This window comes from Gopherus flavomarginatus, chromosome 4, assembly GCF_025201925.1.
Source record: "Gopherus flavomarginatus isolate rGopFla2 chromosome 4, rGopFla2.mat.asm, whole genome shotgun sequence".
Taxonomy (NCBI): Eukaryota; Metazoa; Chordata; order Testudines; family Testudinidae; genus Gopherus; species Gopherus flavomarginatus.
In genome coordinates this window covers 143094878-143111755 of record NC_066620.1, presented here as the reverse complement: position 1 = coordinate 143111755, position 16878 = coordinate 143094878, and the positions used below count along the sequence as shown (strand labels likewise).

The window sequence follows — 16878 nt, the reverse complement described above, 5'->3', positions numbered from 1 at the left end:
ATCTGATGGGTTACTGGGCCGAGGTGAGTTACTGGAGACTGGTGAGGTTGAAGGGTAGGGTATCTGTGGCTTTACTTGGGTGGTATGTGGGGTCTTTGGCTGTCCTCGGTTGTAGGGTTTATGGTCTGTGTGCCCCCTGGGGTAATCGTTCCCCTTGACAGTAGCTTTCTTGCTTTTTGCCAGTTCCATTCATTTGGCTCCAATCTCCCCCGCCTCAGCGATATTCTTGGGGTTTCCATCTTGTATGTACCGCGTGATGTCTTCAGGAACACCATCCAAGAACTGCTCCATTTGTATGAGGAGGTTCAGTTCTTCCAAGGTTTGAATGTTGTTTCCTGTTAGCCAGGCCTCATAGTTTTTTGCAATGTAGTAGGCGTGTTTGGGAAATGACACCTCTGGTCCCTCTGAAAAACCTTCCCTGGGGACCCCAAGACCCAAATCCCTTGAGTCTCACAACAAAGGGAAATAATCCTTTTTCCCTTCCCCCCTCCAGGTGCTCCTGGAGAGATACACAGACACAAGCTCTGTGAAACTACACAGAGAGACTCCCCCTCTCTGTTCCCAATCCTGAAAACAAAAAGTACTTTCCTATTCCCCCAGAGGGAATGCAAAATCAGGCTAGCGATCCAACACACAAATCTCCCCTTGATTTCTTCCTCCCACCAATTCCCTGGTGAGTACAGACTCAATTTCCCTAAAGTAAAGAAAAACTCCAACAGGTCTTAAAAGAAAGCTTTATATAAAAAGAAAGAAAAATAAGTACAAATGTTCTCTCTGTATTAAGATGATACAACACAGGGTCAATTGCTTAAAAGAATATTGAATAAACAGCCTTATTCCAAAAGAATACAAATCAAAGCACTCCAGCACTTATATTCATGCAAATACCAAAGAAAAGAAACCATATAACTTACTATCTGATCTCTTTGTCCTTACACTTAGAAACAGAAGACTAGAAAGTAGAACTACTTCTCCAAAGCTCAGAGAAAGCAGGCAGCCAGAAAACAAAGACTCAGACACTCAATTCCCTCCACCCAAAGTTGAAAAAATCCGGTTTCCTGATTGGTCCTCTGGTCAGGTGCTTCAGGTGAAAGAGACATTAACCCTTAGCTATCTGTTTATGACAGGGATGGACTTCATTAGGGAGAGAAATAGACTTCTAGGATGGAGGCTGGCACAACTGATTAAGAGAGCTTTAAACTAGGAATTTGGGGGAGAGAGTTGGGAGATGTCCAGGTAATCTCCATGCCGGAATTCAACATTGAGAAGGAAGAAAAAGTAAGAAAGGATACAGCCGTGGGTAGGAGAATGGACATAAGGAGGAAGGGTAGTGTAGATATCAGTCTAATAGGTGATACTGGTGGTAGAATATCTGTGCCTAATCAGGTAAAGAATGCGAGTGAAGCCAAACAGCAAAAACTAAGATGTTTGTACACTAATGAGAGAAGCCTAGGTAACAAAATGGAGGAACTAGAGCTACTGGTGCAGGAAGTGAAACTGGGTATTATAGAGATAACAGAAACATGGTGGAATAGTAGTCATGACTGGAGTACACCTATTAAAGGGTATATGCTGCTTAGGAAAGACAGAAACAAAGACAAAGGTGATGGAGCAGCATTGTATATCAATGATAATGTAAACTGTAAAGAAATAAGAAGTGATGGAATGGATAAGACAGAGTCTGGGCAAAAATCACACTGGGAAAGAAAGCTACTAGAGCCTCCCCTGAGATAGTGCTTCGGGTGTGCTACAGACCGCCGGGATCTGATTTGGCTATGGATAGAGACCTCTATAAATGTTTTTAATGAAGTAAACACTAATGGGAATTGTGTGATCATGGGAGACTAACTTCCCAGATATAGACTGGAGGACAAGTGCTAGTAATAATAATAGGGCTCAGATTTTTCTGGATGCGATAGCTGATGGGTTCCTTCACCAAATAATTGAAGAACCAACATGAGAGGATGCCATTTTAGATTTGGTTTTAGTGAGTAGTGAGGACCTCATAGAAGAAAAGGTTGTAGGAGACAACCTTGGTTTGAGTGATCATGAGTTAATTCAGTTCAAACTAGATGGAAGGATAAACAGAAATAGATCTGAGACTAGAGTTTTTTTTATTTCAAAAGGGCTAACTTCAAAGAATTAAGGAAATTAGTTAGGGAAGTGGACTGGACTGAAGAACTTGTGGATCTAAATGGCGGAGGAGGCCTGGAATTACTTCAAGTCAAAGTTGTAGAAACTATCAGAACCCTGCATCCCAAGACAGGGGAAAAAATTCATAGGCAGGAGTTGCAGACCAAGCTGGACGAGCAAGCATCTCAGAGAGGTGATTAGGAAAGAGCAGGAAGCCTATAAGGAGTGGAAGATGGGAGAGATTAGCAAGGAAAGCTACCTTATTGAGGTCAGAACATGTAGGGATAAAGTGAGAAAGGCCAAAAGCCATGTACAGTTGGACCTTGCAAAGGGAATTAAAACCAACAGTAAAAGGTTCTATAGCCATATAAATAAGAAGAAAACAAAGAAAGAAGAAGTGGGACCGCTAAACACTAAGGATGGAATGGAGGTTAAGGATAATCTAGGCATGGCCCAATATCTAAACATATACTTTGCCTCAGTCTTTAATGAGGCTAATGAGGAGCTTAGGGATAATGGTGATGACAAATGGGAATGAGGATATGGAGGTAGATATTACCACATCTGAGGTAAAAGCCAAACTCGAACAGCTTATTGGGACGAAATCGGAGGGCCCAGATAATCTTCATCCAAGAATATCAAAGGAACTGGCACATGAAATTGCAAGCCCATTAGCAAGAATTTTTAATGAATCAGTAAATGCAGGAGTTGTACCGTATGACTGGAGAATTGCTAACACAGTTCCTGTTTTTAAGAAAGGGAAAAAAAAGTGATCTGAGTAACTATAGGCCTGTTAGTTTGACATCAGTAGTATGCAAGGTCTTGGAAAAAATTTTGAAGGAGAAAGCAGTCAAGGACATTGAGGTCAATGGTAATTGGGACAAAATACAACATGGTTTTACAAAAGATAAATCGTGCCACACCAACCTGATGTCCTCCTTTGAGAAGATAACAGATTTTTTAGAAAAGGAAACACAGTGGAGCTAATTTACCTCGATTTCAGTAAGGCATTTGACACGGTTCCACCTGGGGAATTATTAGTTATATTGGAAAAGATGGGGATCAATATGAAAATTGAAAGGTGGATAAGGAACTGCTTAAAGGGGAGACTACAACGGGTCGTACTGAAAGGCGAACTGTCAGGCTGAAAGGAGGTTACTAGTGGAGTTCCTCAGGGATCGGTTTTGGGATCAGTCTTATTTAATCTTTTTATTACTGACCTTGGCACAAAAAGTGGGATTGTGCTAATAAAGTTTGCAGATGACACAAAGCTGGGAGGTATTGCTAACACAGAGAAGGACTGGGATACCATACAGGAAGATCTGGATGACCTTGTAAACTGGAGTAATAGTAATAGGATGAAATTTAATAGTGAAAAGTGCAAAGTCATACATTTAGGGAATAACAACAAGAATTTTGGTTATAAATTGGGGACACACCAGTTGGAAGTAACAGAGGAGAAGGACTTCGGAGTATTGGTTGATCAAAGGATGACTATGAGCCACCAATATGATATGGCCGTTAAAAAAGCTAATGTGGTTTTAGGATTCATCAGGCAAGGTATTTCAGTAGAAATAAGGAGGCGTTACTACCGTTAAACAATGCATTGGTGTGACCTCATCTGGAATACTGTGTGCAGTTCTGGTCTCCATGTTTAAGAAGGATGAATTCAAACTGGAACAGGTACAGAGAAGGGCTACTAGGATGATCCAAAGAATGGAAAACCTATCTTATGAAAGGAGACTGAAAGACCTTGGCTCGTTTAGCCTAACCAAAAGAAGGCTATGGGGAGATATGATTGCTGTTTATAAATATATCAGAGGGATAAATACCAGGGAGGGAGAGGAATTATTTAAGCTTAGTACCAATGTGGACACAAGAACAAATCGATATAAACTGGACACTAGGAAGTTTAGACTTGAAATTAGATAAAGGTTTCTAACCATTAGAGGAGTGAAGTTCTGGAACAGCCTTCTAAGGGGAGTAGTGGGGGCAAAAGACATATCTGGCTTCAAGACTAAGCTTGATAAGTTTATGGAGGGGATGGTATGATGAGATAGCCTAAGTTTGGCAATTAATTGATCTTTGATTATTAGCAGGTAAATATGCCCAATGGTCTGTGATGTGATGTTAGACAGGGTGGGATGTGAGTTACTACAGAGAATTCTTTCCTGGGTGCTGGCTAGTGAGTCTTGCCCACATGCTCAGGGTTTAGCTGATCGCCATATTTGGGGTTGGGAAGAAATTTTCCTCCAGGGCAGATTGGCAGAGGCCCTGGAGGTTTTTCGCCTTCCTCTGCAGCATGGGACACGGGTCACTTGCTGGAGGATCCTCTGCACCTTGAGGTCTTTAAACCATGATTTGAGGACTTCAATAACTCAGAGATAGGTTAGGGGATTGTTACAGGAGTGGGTGGGTGAGATTCTGTGGCCTGAAATGTGCAGGAGGTCAGATTAGATGACCATAATGGTCCCTTCTGACCTTCAGGCTATGAATCTTTACACACCCATCACACCTCAGAGATATTTGCAGCGAGTCTCCAAAGCCTACTGGGGCTAGAGGGAGAAATGATGGGCAATATGGGTTGGCCAAGTGTACATGTACAACCCATCCACAGGGCCCAAATCAAATTTGGGGGATGATGGAAGAAGCTGGTTTGGCCCATTCCTCCCTCAAATACTTTGTATTTAGTGGCTGTGGCCTAGTTGCATGTGCACTCTGGCCAAGTGGGGCAGAGGATTAATCCCTCAGCTTTGCAATTATTTTCAGTAGAGCAAATTGTTTGCTTTTACTCAGACTTTGCTCCATTTTCCAGCATTAGGTCTGGTAATAATATTTATGATACCTTTGAACAAAGGATACCCAAATGCTTTACAAACATCTGCATCGTGTCTCTCTCCTACAGACTGCATGCATCTCAGGGCCTGAACCATTTCTTCAGTCAACCTTAGCACTTCAACAGAACAGTCCTGCACGTATTTCTTACATGAATGAAACCATTATTATACCAAAGACTGTAAAAGAAGGAAGTGCATTAGCAGTTGCATGAAGTTAAGGCTTTTCCAGAAGCAGGTAACATTACAGAAGTTACATATGACTCACTGGAAGAGGAAATAGCAGCAACAGTGCCACAGAATTTAGGCTAAGTCTATGCAGAAGTACATGGTGCCTCACCTAAAGAAGACATAGTTTGATTTTTGGCAAACATTTCTTACTATTTTGTTAACTATTTTACTTTATTATATTTTGCTACCTTGATATCTGACAAAGGGAATAAGATAAAATAAAGAGCCTCAAACAGATGCTTAAATTTAAAAAATAAATTATTTCTTCTTGGTCCATAAACAACATATAGAAGATTAACTGGAATTTAAAATAAAATCCTTTCCAGGCTGAGACCTTAAAGGTAAAATCTCAGCCAAAACTACACTTTTATGAGAAATCAACTATCCCTTGAAACAAGATGTTTATAAAAGAAGCAAGACGACAAGCTCAGATCTACAACTATAATGGAACAGCTGACTGACTGGATCATCAATTAAATTAAACACTGGTATGACAATCTCAAACAAAAAGCACAGATATTTATTTGTGCCTTTATAATAACTATTTCCAAGTAGCAACAGGATAGACAGCGTATTTCTGAGCAATTACTTCAGTTCTCAACTTGCTAAGTAATTTGGCCTTCAAACTCACAATAAGCCTAAGGCTGTAATAATCCTTCAGAAACGTACTTCTAATGCCTTAGTATTTAATTCAAATTAACTGTTTTGTAGTTCTGCCATTTCATTGATTTTGTTGCAAGGACAAATGAAGTCCATAAATAATGTCTAACCTAAGCAAATATAACAACTTGTTTATATGTAAGCCAAGAGGATATGGAAAAATGCTATCTTAACTAAAATAATCATTGAGAGCTTGAATTAACTTTTTATTTTTAATTCAAAGAATTAACGGTTCACCAAGCCCTGCACTAAGGGTGAAATCCTGGCCTTGTTGAAGTCAATGACAAAAATCCCATGGTCTTGAAGGCGGTTAAGATTTCACCCAAGGCATTTCCTATATAATCAACATACAGTTAGGCTGGTACTGAAGTGAGTCACGACACTTCTGCTAAGAACATCTTTCTTCCCACTTGCTTTAGCCTACCACAGCAATAATGTCAGAAATATGTACAGCCAGAGAATTAAGATATTGCAGGTTTATGCTAATACATATTATTAATGTTCGGGGCTTCTAGGTGCTACTACAATAAAATCAGGACTCAAGCCTTGTAGTGCTAGACTCTTTACACTCATATAATAAAAAGACCGTCTTCTACCCCAATATAAATGAAAATATGTCAAACTTACCAAAGTCTGATGAACTCATCTGTACTAGGTTTTCCAATTTGTGTATGTGTTGCCTAATTAAAAAGATACCACAAAACTAAGTATTATATAGTTAAAGGATATTTCCCAAACATTTATTTTATAGTGCTGTAAATTTCCAGAATGTTTTTCAAAACACAAAATAAGAAACAGACTCTTCCCAGAAAAGCTTACAAGAACATAAACTGGGCATCAGGTCACTCAGGAGAGGCTACGGAGACATCGAATACGAGGGATCATCATAAGGAAAATGCAATGCTGTTCCAAGCATGGCAGGGAGGGCACCAAGAAAAAAGGCCAGGAGGAGATAAAATAATGGCTAAAGCAAGAAGTATGTAGGGCTGGAGCAGGCAGATATGAGAATAGAGATGTAGGAGGGGCAAGACTAGGCAGGATTCTGAAGGTGAAGAATTTGATGTGGAATAAGACAGAATCTACTGAAGGGATTTTGGGGGAGGATACATGAATGGAGTGACAAAGACGACTTTAGCAGCATTTATAACAAAGTGGAGAAGTCAGAGAAGAGAAAGCCAAAAAAAAGGATCAGACAAGAGATAAGCAAGGTAGCTTAAGTGATTTATTTAGATTCATAAAATGTACTACTCAGTCTCTTAATTTGTGTCCAAAAGCAAACAACAAAAGTCAGCTCAACAGACTCTCCTCATATCATCTACCCCCAAACACTCCTCAACACCCCCATCTTGCCCCAATATAAATTTGGGAGAACAGACAAGTCATGCAGCCTACACTTTAAGGCCACCAATTCCAAGCTCTGGCAAACAAGTGGGGCAGAAATGATTTATAGAATAGGAGACCCCCTCATGGAGATTGTCCAGCCAGCAGCCCACTCCTTATCTAAAGTAGAGTGATGACTATTATTAATCTAGGGTACTTTAATTAATAGTAACAGCCACAGTATTCGGTAAGGGGAGATTGTCTCTAAGGTAGGAAGAGCTCAATAATTCATGGTTTTTGTAGGTGAACACCAATAACTTCACTTAGAAATCTGTTTGACAGATACTGCAAATCACAGCACAGGTGCAACGTAACCCAGCAGGAAGTGCCAACTAATAATAATGCTGCTACATTCTGCACTAGGTGTAATTTTCAGACTGCTTTCAAGTGTAGCCCCCATGTAGAGTGTATGGCAGTAATTTGGACATGAGAAAGTCATATATGACCATGGTGAGGTCATGAAAGAAAAGGCTGCAACCTTTTTGTCAAGTGCAAATTTTAAAAACCCTAGGAAATGTCCAGCTGTCCTGCAAGGATCCAATAAGCCCCAGTTGGAAGCCTGTACAAGGAGAGTTGAGCATACTCTTACAAGTGGGGACACCGAAATAGAATGGTTGGAACTTTTCTCCACATTGTACAAAAGCCACTTCAGTCATTTGGGTTGAGCTTCAGCCAGCTATATCTCATCCACACTACAAACTCTATTAGACACTGGATAAGTTTTTTCAACCACATCCATTGCATGGGACAAGATGGAAGCACTGGGTGATTTCAACATAGAGGAGTACCAAAGTTGGAAGTTCGATAAGTGGAGAGAGCAGAAAGCAAAAGGAGTCAAATATAAAGTAATAGTTTAAAAAAGAAAACATTAAATCAATATAGTGCAGAGGAGGAGTGAGCCCGGGGGGCAGAAGAGGAGGAGAGGAGTCAATTAGACTCAGGCTTTGTCTACACTAGAGGTTTTGATGGTAAAACTTGTGTGTGTGTGCGCACGCGCACAGAGGACACCGTGAATGACATAAGTTTCACTGACAAAGGCACCAGTGTGGACAGAACTATATTGGTGGGAGATGTCCTGCCGACATACTCCCAAGAAGTGGTGGTAGCTGTTTTAATTATGCTGATGGGAGAGCTCTCTCGCTCCTCCATAAAGCAGCTACGCAGGAGACCTTAAAGCAGTGCAGATGCAGTGGTACAGCTGCGCCGCTGTAAGGTCTGTAGTGTAGATATAGCCTCAGGTCACAAAAAAAGAAAGCAATGGAGTAGTGGTGAAAGAGAACAAATGGTATTGAGAGAGGGAAAGACTGCTGTTGGGGAAAATGTAAAGAGAGTGACAGAGATTCTAACTGGGAGTTGGTAGAGGCATCAAACGAACAGAAATGAATAATAATTATATTGGCTTGATTAATATAGTATATTTCATCCAGAAAGACAAGTGCCTTACACTTCAGCTACAAAGTCCGTACAAGGCTCACTTCACCCACAACTGAAATAATCTTTGTTGTGAAATGTGGAATCACCTTACCACTAAACAAATCTTTAGGGCAGGATGGAATGAACACAGCCATATCCAACACTAAACACAAGGGTAATGTATCTAGCAAAATGTAATTACCAAAACTGGATTTGGGCCAGGACACCAGTGTTTAATGTCCATATTCTTATAAAAGCACAAGAGGAAGTTTCATGGCCACAAATATTAAGGAACTGTTTTATATCTCATTTGAAAGATACGTTCTTTTTTTTTTATGCACACAAAAAACATACAGAATACAATTTTAAGCAAATGTTATTAGTGAAAATAACTGGCTAAGCAGAGTTCACATATTAGAGCCCCATTCCCTACAAAACTGCTTCTGTAGATGAAGAGTTAGCTAAAGCTATGCTTATCTTGTGGGCTCAGATGCCACACAAACTACATTCTATGCTGAAGAAATGCTTCCCCATCAGAAGCAGCCTTAGAAAGCCACCTAGCCCTGCTGCTTTCCCCAGGGCGAACTCTGTGACTCCACTAGCCTGATTACTATATGACAATTGGATTCTAGAGAATGACACCCATGATGGCAATTAATGTGCTTAGTGCCTCCCTATCATCCTACATGATTATCTGAGTCTAGAGAGCATGTCTTTTGTGAGGGGGGTTAGGAAGATCAGTTACATGGATAGAAAACACTTCTGTGACCAAACAGGGTCAATTTTTGGCACAGAATGAATCAGGTAGAATGCTGAAAAGAGATACACAGAGATTTAATTAACTAATCAAAGCCATTAACGAGATAGCCTGCCATCTTTTTTCCCTATGTGGAAAAAAAAAAACTATAGTAAAGTCAAAGCTTATATCAAAGAAGCAGAGCCAATGTATTTTTAAAAAAATCATTTTTCCCCCCCATTTTTCAGGATCTGTGCCATTATGTTACAAAGACCAGAACCTATTAATGACATGTTCCACGACACGCCCATGGTTATACTCTCAAGGTACAGTAGAATTCACTGTAATCAAGGGAGTGAGGGGATGTATGACAGATGTTTGAAGTATCATACAAAACAACCCAGTCCACCCTCCATGTGTTTTATATCCTGAGGATTAACAGTAGCAAAGAGGATTATCAATGATCTGTATGTTTGCACTGACCAGATTAAACATCTGCACTGAATAAATCAAACACAGAGTAGCTGTATCCAACGAGATTGCTGACACTATCCTAATCCAAACAAGCGAAGAAAATGCCACGTCCAACATTTACAGTTTTTGATTTATAGCATCCACGTTTATGTGCACATACAAAAAAGTTCATTTAGTCTATTTAATTAAAGCAAAACCTGATACAGTTTAGGGATGGACTCTGACACTAGACAAGTATTAGTGTACATTATGAATTAAGCAAAAATTGTTGTAACATCTCATGCGCCATGCTGCTTAGAAATTCAACATCTAGTCACATTACACTCCAATTCTAATCCATAGTTCGCTAGTGTATAGTTAATCAATTTTAGTTACTCTACCAGTAGGTCACCTGCCGCTCACTGGATTGCACTGGTCATATAATATCGTGTTTACCACACTAAGATATTTTGTCTATGACTTTCATATGTAGAAACCCCCAAAGTTTATTAAGCAACACAGTATAATTAAATATTGGAAACGGGCCAATGAGGTAATAAGAATATCATACCTAAGTAAACCAAAGAGAAGTCTACAGGACTCAACTAACGCAATTTCAGTAACCCAATGAAAGCCAAATATTTCCACTGTATCTTCTTCATAGTCAGTTGGAGAAGGATCCAGTCTCAGCAAAAGCCTGAAAAAGAAAGCAAGCACCATTCACAGATTCTTCTATATTATAAAGGATACAGTACCTACAGATGACTTGTGTATCAGTGTTATTTTATCAATATATCTGTAGTGTACACGCTATAGACAGGAAGTTCCAACAGTGCTCTCCAAGGAAAGGCTATTAAACCTTTTATAAGGATACAATATCAAGTATATAAAATAGGGCTCCTAGCTCCAACAGCATAAAAGCATCTCTCTGTCATAAACTACAATAAATTTTAGACACAAAGAAAAACTAGCCCATCATTCTAAAGCATCTTTCACCCTTACAGCAGAGCCTGCTTGAGGCACAATATACAGCTTGTTTTTAATACAATGAAGGAGACTGCTACATTACCTAAGGCGCTCCACTGCAATGTATGTCAGTTGCAATACTGATCCACCTGAATGGTGGTCCAGCATGTCTAATAATTATCTCTAGAATGAGCATTTATTCTTCTACGTGGACTTACTAGTACTTATAAGTAACCCTTTGGACATAGATACAGAACATAATCTTCAACAGCTGAAATAATCACATCCACATAGTTTGTGGTTTCATAACAAATTACTCTAACTCTAGACCAAGAAAATCATTTTATCTAAACATTCAAGTGCTCTACAGACTTCAGGGTTTACTTCAGCCACCTATGGTTGATTCTGCCTCATTACTGCACACAGTTTAAAGAAAAGCAAGAAACAGCATTTCTAGTTTAACTGTAAAGAAAACATAGTGACACTATGTTTGGCTACAGATTCAGTACTCAGAGGGAAAAACAGCACCTACTGAGTTACCAGTGCTAATTCCTGCAACACCTATATATTCCTAGGTAAGGACCAAAACACTATTTATTTATGAGATCACAGCCTAGGATAGTATGATCATTATTTTATTGCCATTGTGCTAAGCACCCCGGTTGTTCTAGGTACTGAATACCTCCATGGGTGTTCCTAAGAACTTACAGTCTAACTAGACAAGGCAGACAAAGGAATTATCATCCTCATTTTACAAATGGGGAATAGATGGGCAAATAAAGATGAAGTGATTTGCCCAAGGTCACACAAGAAGTCTGTGGCAGAGCTAGGAATTGAATATTTTAATCATAAACTCAAAAACTGAGTATTTTAATCATAAAACCACCCTTCTTCCCTGGTATGAGTGGCAAGCTTATCTGAGGGACGCAAATGGTTGAAGAAAACAAATTTAAAGACGCTGGCAGCTGCTGAAAGAAGCAACTGAAACATTCCAAAAGTATAACATATGTTTATATTCAATATAAACATACCTCTTAAGAGACCCACTTGCTAGATGAGACTCTACAGAAAAGTTTCTCCCTCCATCTCGATTGTCTAAAGCGCAGGAAAAACAAGGGGGTCTGGAGTTCTCCTTTTCCACTTCCATAGCCATCTCTAAGCTTTCAGTGAGGTATGGGGGTGTGAGGGAAATAGCGAAATCATCCATTGTTTACACTTGTTCCTGAAAACATATTTTAAAAACCAAATAAAATTTAGTTTTCTGAAGATGGGTTTCCTGTAGCTACATTTTCCCTACTGAATGAAAAAATGTAATTGAGTTAAAGACTCCCCTGTTACCCATGACCTACAATAAAAGAGCATTGCAGCTCAAGTGCACGCTAAATAGCAATAAATCTGCAGACTGAATCACTGCTCTAATATTAATTATGCAACTATGTAACTCACATGTTGATAAAGTGAGTAAAATTACCATATGATTAATTCAGATTTAGCTAAGGCTGCAAGAAAGCTTGTATTTAAAATCTGTTTACCAAAAAGTCAGAAAGTGAAAAGGGAGAGAACAAAAGCAAGAAGACTAATGTTCACTAAACAAGGGCATATGTCTAAAAGAAAACTTTCTAACTGACTTAAAAAAACAATCAGAAAAGTAATGTTTTAAACAGTAACCTGAAAGTGCAGGTTATAGAGCTCTACCATAATTATATCTATTCTAAGTTCAACCATGGTTTCAGTTTGGTTGCTGACACTTCTTAGTAATGTTTTTACATGATCTAACTCACTCTGCAGTATTGTTTAGTCTCAAGTCAATATAATCAAGTATTCATTGCTTAAACATATCTTCAACCTTTTATGCCTGGCTTTGAACTTCCCCATGAATTATTAAGCATATTCATTGTAATTTTGCAAATCACAGTGAACACAGAAGTACATCTTAACAGGCTGACTCAAATTAAAGGGATCACTTCATCCACTCCTGAACTAACCCTGATTATAAATACAGTAGGACATGATCACAGAAGGAATCCCTTAAGGAGAAAAAGGGCAATGACTTCTGGACAGCACATTTTAATTTAACTCCAGAGATGGATTAGGGACAGATCTTCATAGTTACCATTCATATACAATTATGTGCATTTCTCACCTGCAGTATTGCTGAACATTTGAATCAATGATTGATCTGAGATTTTACTAACTTCCCTTGCAAGCTCTTAGTGAAGAAATACTGCCTTTAAAATGCAAAACTTCTATTTAGATTGTTACAGTAAGCATTTGAAAAAAAAATCAGATATCTAGTGCCAGAGATGCAAACAAGAGGACAATAAAAAAAGATGATTTTAGGGTCAATGTCTTAGGAAGGAAAGTAGCCCCAGCTGCCGAAAAACATGTGGCAGTTCCTGCCACCGAACACAGGGCCTCTATCCTTTGTATCAGAATCTAGCTGCTATGTATATGATAATTGGAAGTTTCTCCTCCCTATGCCTCTCCACAAAGAGAGAAGGAACCACTTTCTTCCTTCCAAACTGTTGGAAACCAGTTTCTCTTGCTTAACGTACCCTCCCTCTTAGGCATCCTCTGCCCCAACATTTTGGAGTCCTTCTCCCATTCTGCTGCTTATTGGTTTTCCAGTCAAATGAACGTGACTGACATGATTATGATCCATTTTGGTGTTACTAAGAGGGTGCTGAATAGCCCCAGTGCAACAGACACAAGACTTTCATTACTACTTCCTAGGAATTTGTCTGGCTGCAGAGGCAGGCAATACAATATTGCATCAGGTCACATTTGAAAAGTTTTCTTCACGACCATATAAGCTTGTTAAGTTAGGCGCTCACACTTGCCAGAGAAAGCTTCCTAATCATTACTTCTGTGGGGCTTTCTCAAACCCTGATGGGGCATATAAACTAGGGCCACACAAAAACTTCACATAAAGCACATGCACTTGCAATAATACATGTCAGGCAAAGGATGCAGTCACTTGAAGCAACACACTGGGCAGAGGAAAGTGCACTACCGAAAATATATCCTAGGCACTGGGCAGAGGGGAGTGCACGGGGGATAACATATGCTGGGCACAGACAGCAGTCAGTGCAAGCCATGCACTGGGCAGCTGGGAGTGCACTGGGAATAACCCAGGCTGGGCACAAACGCAGTCAGTGTAGGCCATACAGTAAGCAGAGTCGAGGGTGCTGGGGACAACCTATGGTGCTGCAGTCATTGCAGGCCATGCAGTGGACAGAAGGGAGGGCGCCTCAGTCAGTGCAGGCCCTGCAGGGGGCAGGAGGGAGGGTGCTGGGGACAACCTATGGTGCTGCAGTCACTGCAAGCCAGGCAGTGGGCAGAATGGAGGGCGCTGGGGACAACCTATGTTGGTGCAGTCAGTGTAAGCCATGCAGGGGACAGAAGGGAGGGCGCCTCAGTCAGTGTAAGCCATGCAGGGGGCAGAAGGGCGGGCGCTGGGGATAACCTATAGTGCTGCAGTCAGTGTAGGCCCTGCAAGGGGCAGGAGGGAGGGCGCCGGGGATAACCCATGGTGCTGCAGTCACTGCAAGTCATGCCCCGAGGGTCCCCACTAGGCACCTGGCGCGCAGGGAAGGGCCAATCGGGCACAGGGCGAGAGAAGGGGAGAAGCACGCGCCGGGGAAGGTCCGGGGGCACGCGCTGGGCGCTCGGAGCAGGGCACGCGCTACCTACTTGTCTCTGAATTTTTGCCTCTTCTCCTTCCGAACCCCGATACTTTTCCGTACGTCCCGCGCACAACAACTATCCAGCTACTGCGCGTGCTCGAGGGCAGGAGCTCCAGCCACGGTCCCTGCTCATTGGACAGGACCCCTGTGTGACTCCGCCCACTCTGTCTCCTTAAGGCGCTCGCGCTCTCACAACCTCGCTTCCGCCTGCGGCCCGCCAGACTGAAAGAGACAAACCCCTGGCAGGGGCCATCTGCAAATTACACCCCTGGGCCGCAGGCTGTGTGCCGCCTGCAGAGGGGAGCAGCCATGCGAACCACGCCCGCCCAACGCACGCTGCCCTCTCCCGGGCTCTGCTCCCTCCTCAGGGTTCTGCACCATTCCCCCCCAGCATTGCTACACACACACACACTCTCTCTCTGCCAGCTCCACCCCAGGCCTTTGCACCATTCCCCACCAGCAACCCCCTCAGCATTCTGCCCTGTCATTCCTGCCATAGGGCTCTGTGCTCATCCCCACTAGTCAGTGCCCCAGTCACCCCCCACCCATCTGCCTAACAGTCAACATTCACCCATTTCCTCCCAGCCACCAAAACCTGTATTTCAGAATACCCTCTCCTAGCTAGAGTTCACCTTTCCTGCATTCATTCATCCATCAGGCTGTGCTGCACACACACTTAGGTTCTTTATTCCATATCAGTCCCACCACACATTCTGGGCCAGGCCCTCATCATCAACCACTCCCAGCAACCTCCCACTTTTCCTGACAGACAGACACCCACCCAACCATCTCCCCTATGCCCAGGGCTTACATTCAGCCGGAGCTGTATGAAGTGGAGCACTGGTAAATTTCCTGGAGATTTTTATAGGTGTTGAGGCATGGGGGGTTCTGGGAAATACTCTATGAGAATTTAAGCCCTGCCCATTCCACACACGCCTGGCAGCCATTCCTTGCACCCTCCATGCCTATCTCCCTCTTCCAGTCGCCTTTCACAAGTTCTCTATCAGCCACACATGCATTCCCTGCCAGCTACCCATTTAAATCCCCACATTCCTTGCTGTCCACCTTTCCTCTTCCTGGTCACACACCTGCACCCCACTCCCTGCCAGCCACCTGTATATTTCCTTCTAGGTGCACACACATACATACACTACACTTCTTTTCACCGATCCAACCACACCCTTCCTAGTCATTTCCCACAATACCTGCCACAGTTTCCTTCCTGTGACCCCACTCATTTCTCTCCCATCCATCCAACCCCAAATTCCTTGCCAACTGCCCATCATATTCCCTCAGTCTCCCATCCAGACAGCTTCTCATTCCCACCCAGCCAACCTACCATTTTGTGCTGACAGACACCCATCTAAATTCTGCTTCCTGCAGATCCTTCCCTGAACCACCGCCACACACACTGTTGCCCCCACCAATTGCACCTAAGCTCCGCTCCTACACTTTACTTGCCCAAAACCCACCCCCTTACTAGCCACCCTCCACCCATTCTCACTCACCATCCATTCTATGTACATTCCCATGATAGCTGCCTTGCCAGGAAGCAATATTCTCCGCCATTCACCCACTCTCCTCCCGTTCCCCATCAACCATCTCCCTCCTTCCCCCCATTTCTCATTATTCCCAAATGCCCATTCCTTCCTCCCCTCCCCTCTCCTTACATTTCAGTTCATCACTCTACCATTCTCATTCTTCTCCCAGCCAAACTAGTGCCTCCTGCCATACATCCCTACTAACCCACAGGTCTTGTTACCCCTTCTCATGTTACCACTGAAATCCTTCCACCCAGTCTACCTTTCCCACCAGCCAATAGTCTGCACAATAGTCCCAAAGTCCCCAACCCTTTCCCATGCCAGCCAAAATTAATCTTTTCCTGTCCCTTCTGTATCCGTATCAGCCCCCCTCTCGGCTCCCCACTCCTCTCTGTCAACCTCCCAGTGCATAGCAGGAACACAAGTTCTCAGCCAAAAGGCACAAAAGTGCCTGACTATCATAACCTTAGTCCCAGATTTGGACCTTAGCGTCCAAAATATGGGGGTTAGCATGAAAACCTCCAAGCTTAGTTACCAGCTTGGACCTGGTACCTGCTGCCACCACCCAAAAAATTAGAGTGTTTTGGGGCACTCTGGTCCCCTTGAAAAACCTTCCCTGGGGACCCCAAGACCCAAATCCCTTGAGTCTCAAAACAGAGGGAAATAATCCTTTTTCCCTTCCCCCCTCCAGGTGCTCCTGGAGAGATACACAGACACAAGCTCTGTGAATCCAAACAGAGTGATTCCCCCTCTCTGTTCCCAATCCTGGAAACAAAAAGTACTTTCCTATTCCCCCAGAGGGAATGCAAAATCAGGCTAGCAATCCAACACACAGATCTCCCCTT

The 16878-nt window shown here is 42.3% G+C and overlaps 1 protein-coding gene across 1 annotated transcript in view; it reads right to left on the bottom strand.

Moving 5' to 3' along the window:
• The window catches only part of MMS22L (MMS22 like, DNA repair protein), a 158136-nt gene extending 143414 nt beyond the window's left edge, over positions 1 to 14722 (bottom strand). The window contains exons 1-4 of the mRNA XM_050949231.1: positions 14500 to 14722; positions 11838 to 12028; positions 10412 to 10537; positions 6486 to 6538 (exon numbers count right to left, since the gene is read on the bottom strand). Of these exons, the coding sequence (XP_050805188.1) occupies positions 6486 to 6538; positions 10412 to 10537; positions 11838 to 12013 (355 nt within the window). The 5' untranslated portion in view covers positions 12014 to 12028; positions 14500 to 14722. The remainder of the gene's footprint in view (positions 1 to 6485; positions 6539 to 10411; positions 10538 to 11837; positions 12029 to 14499) is intronic.
• Positions 14723 to 16878: the final 2156 nt, after the last annotated feature.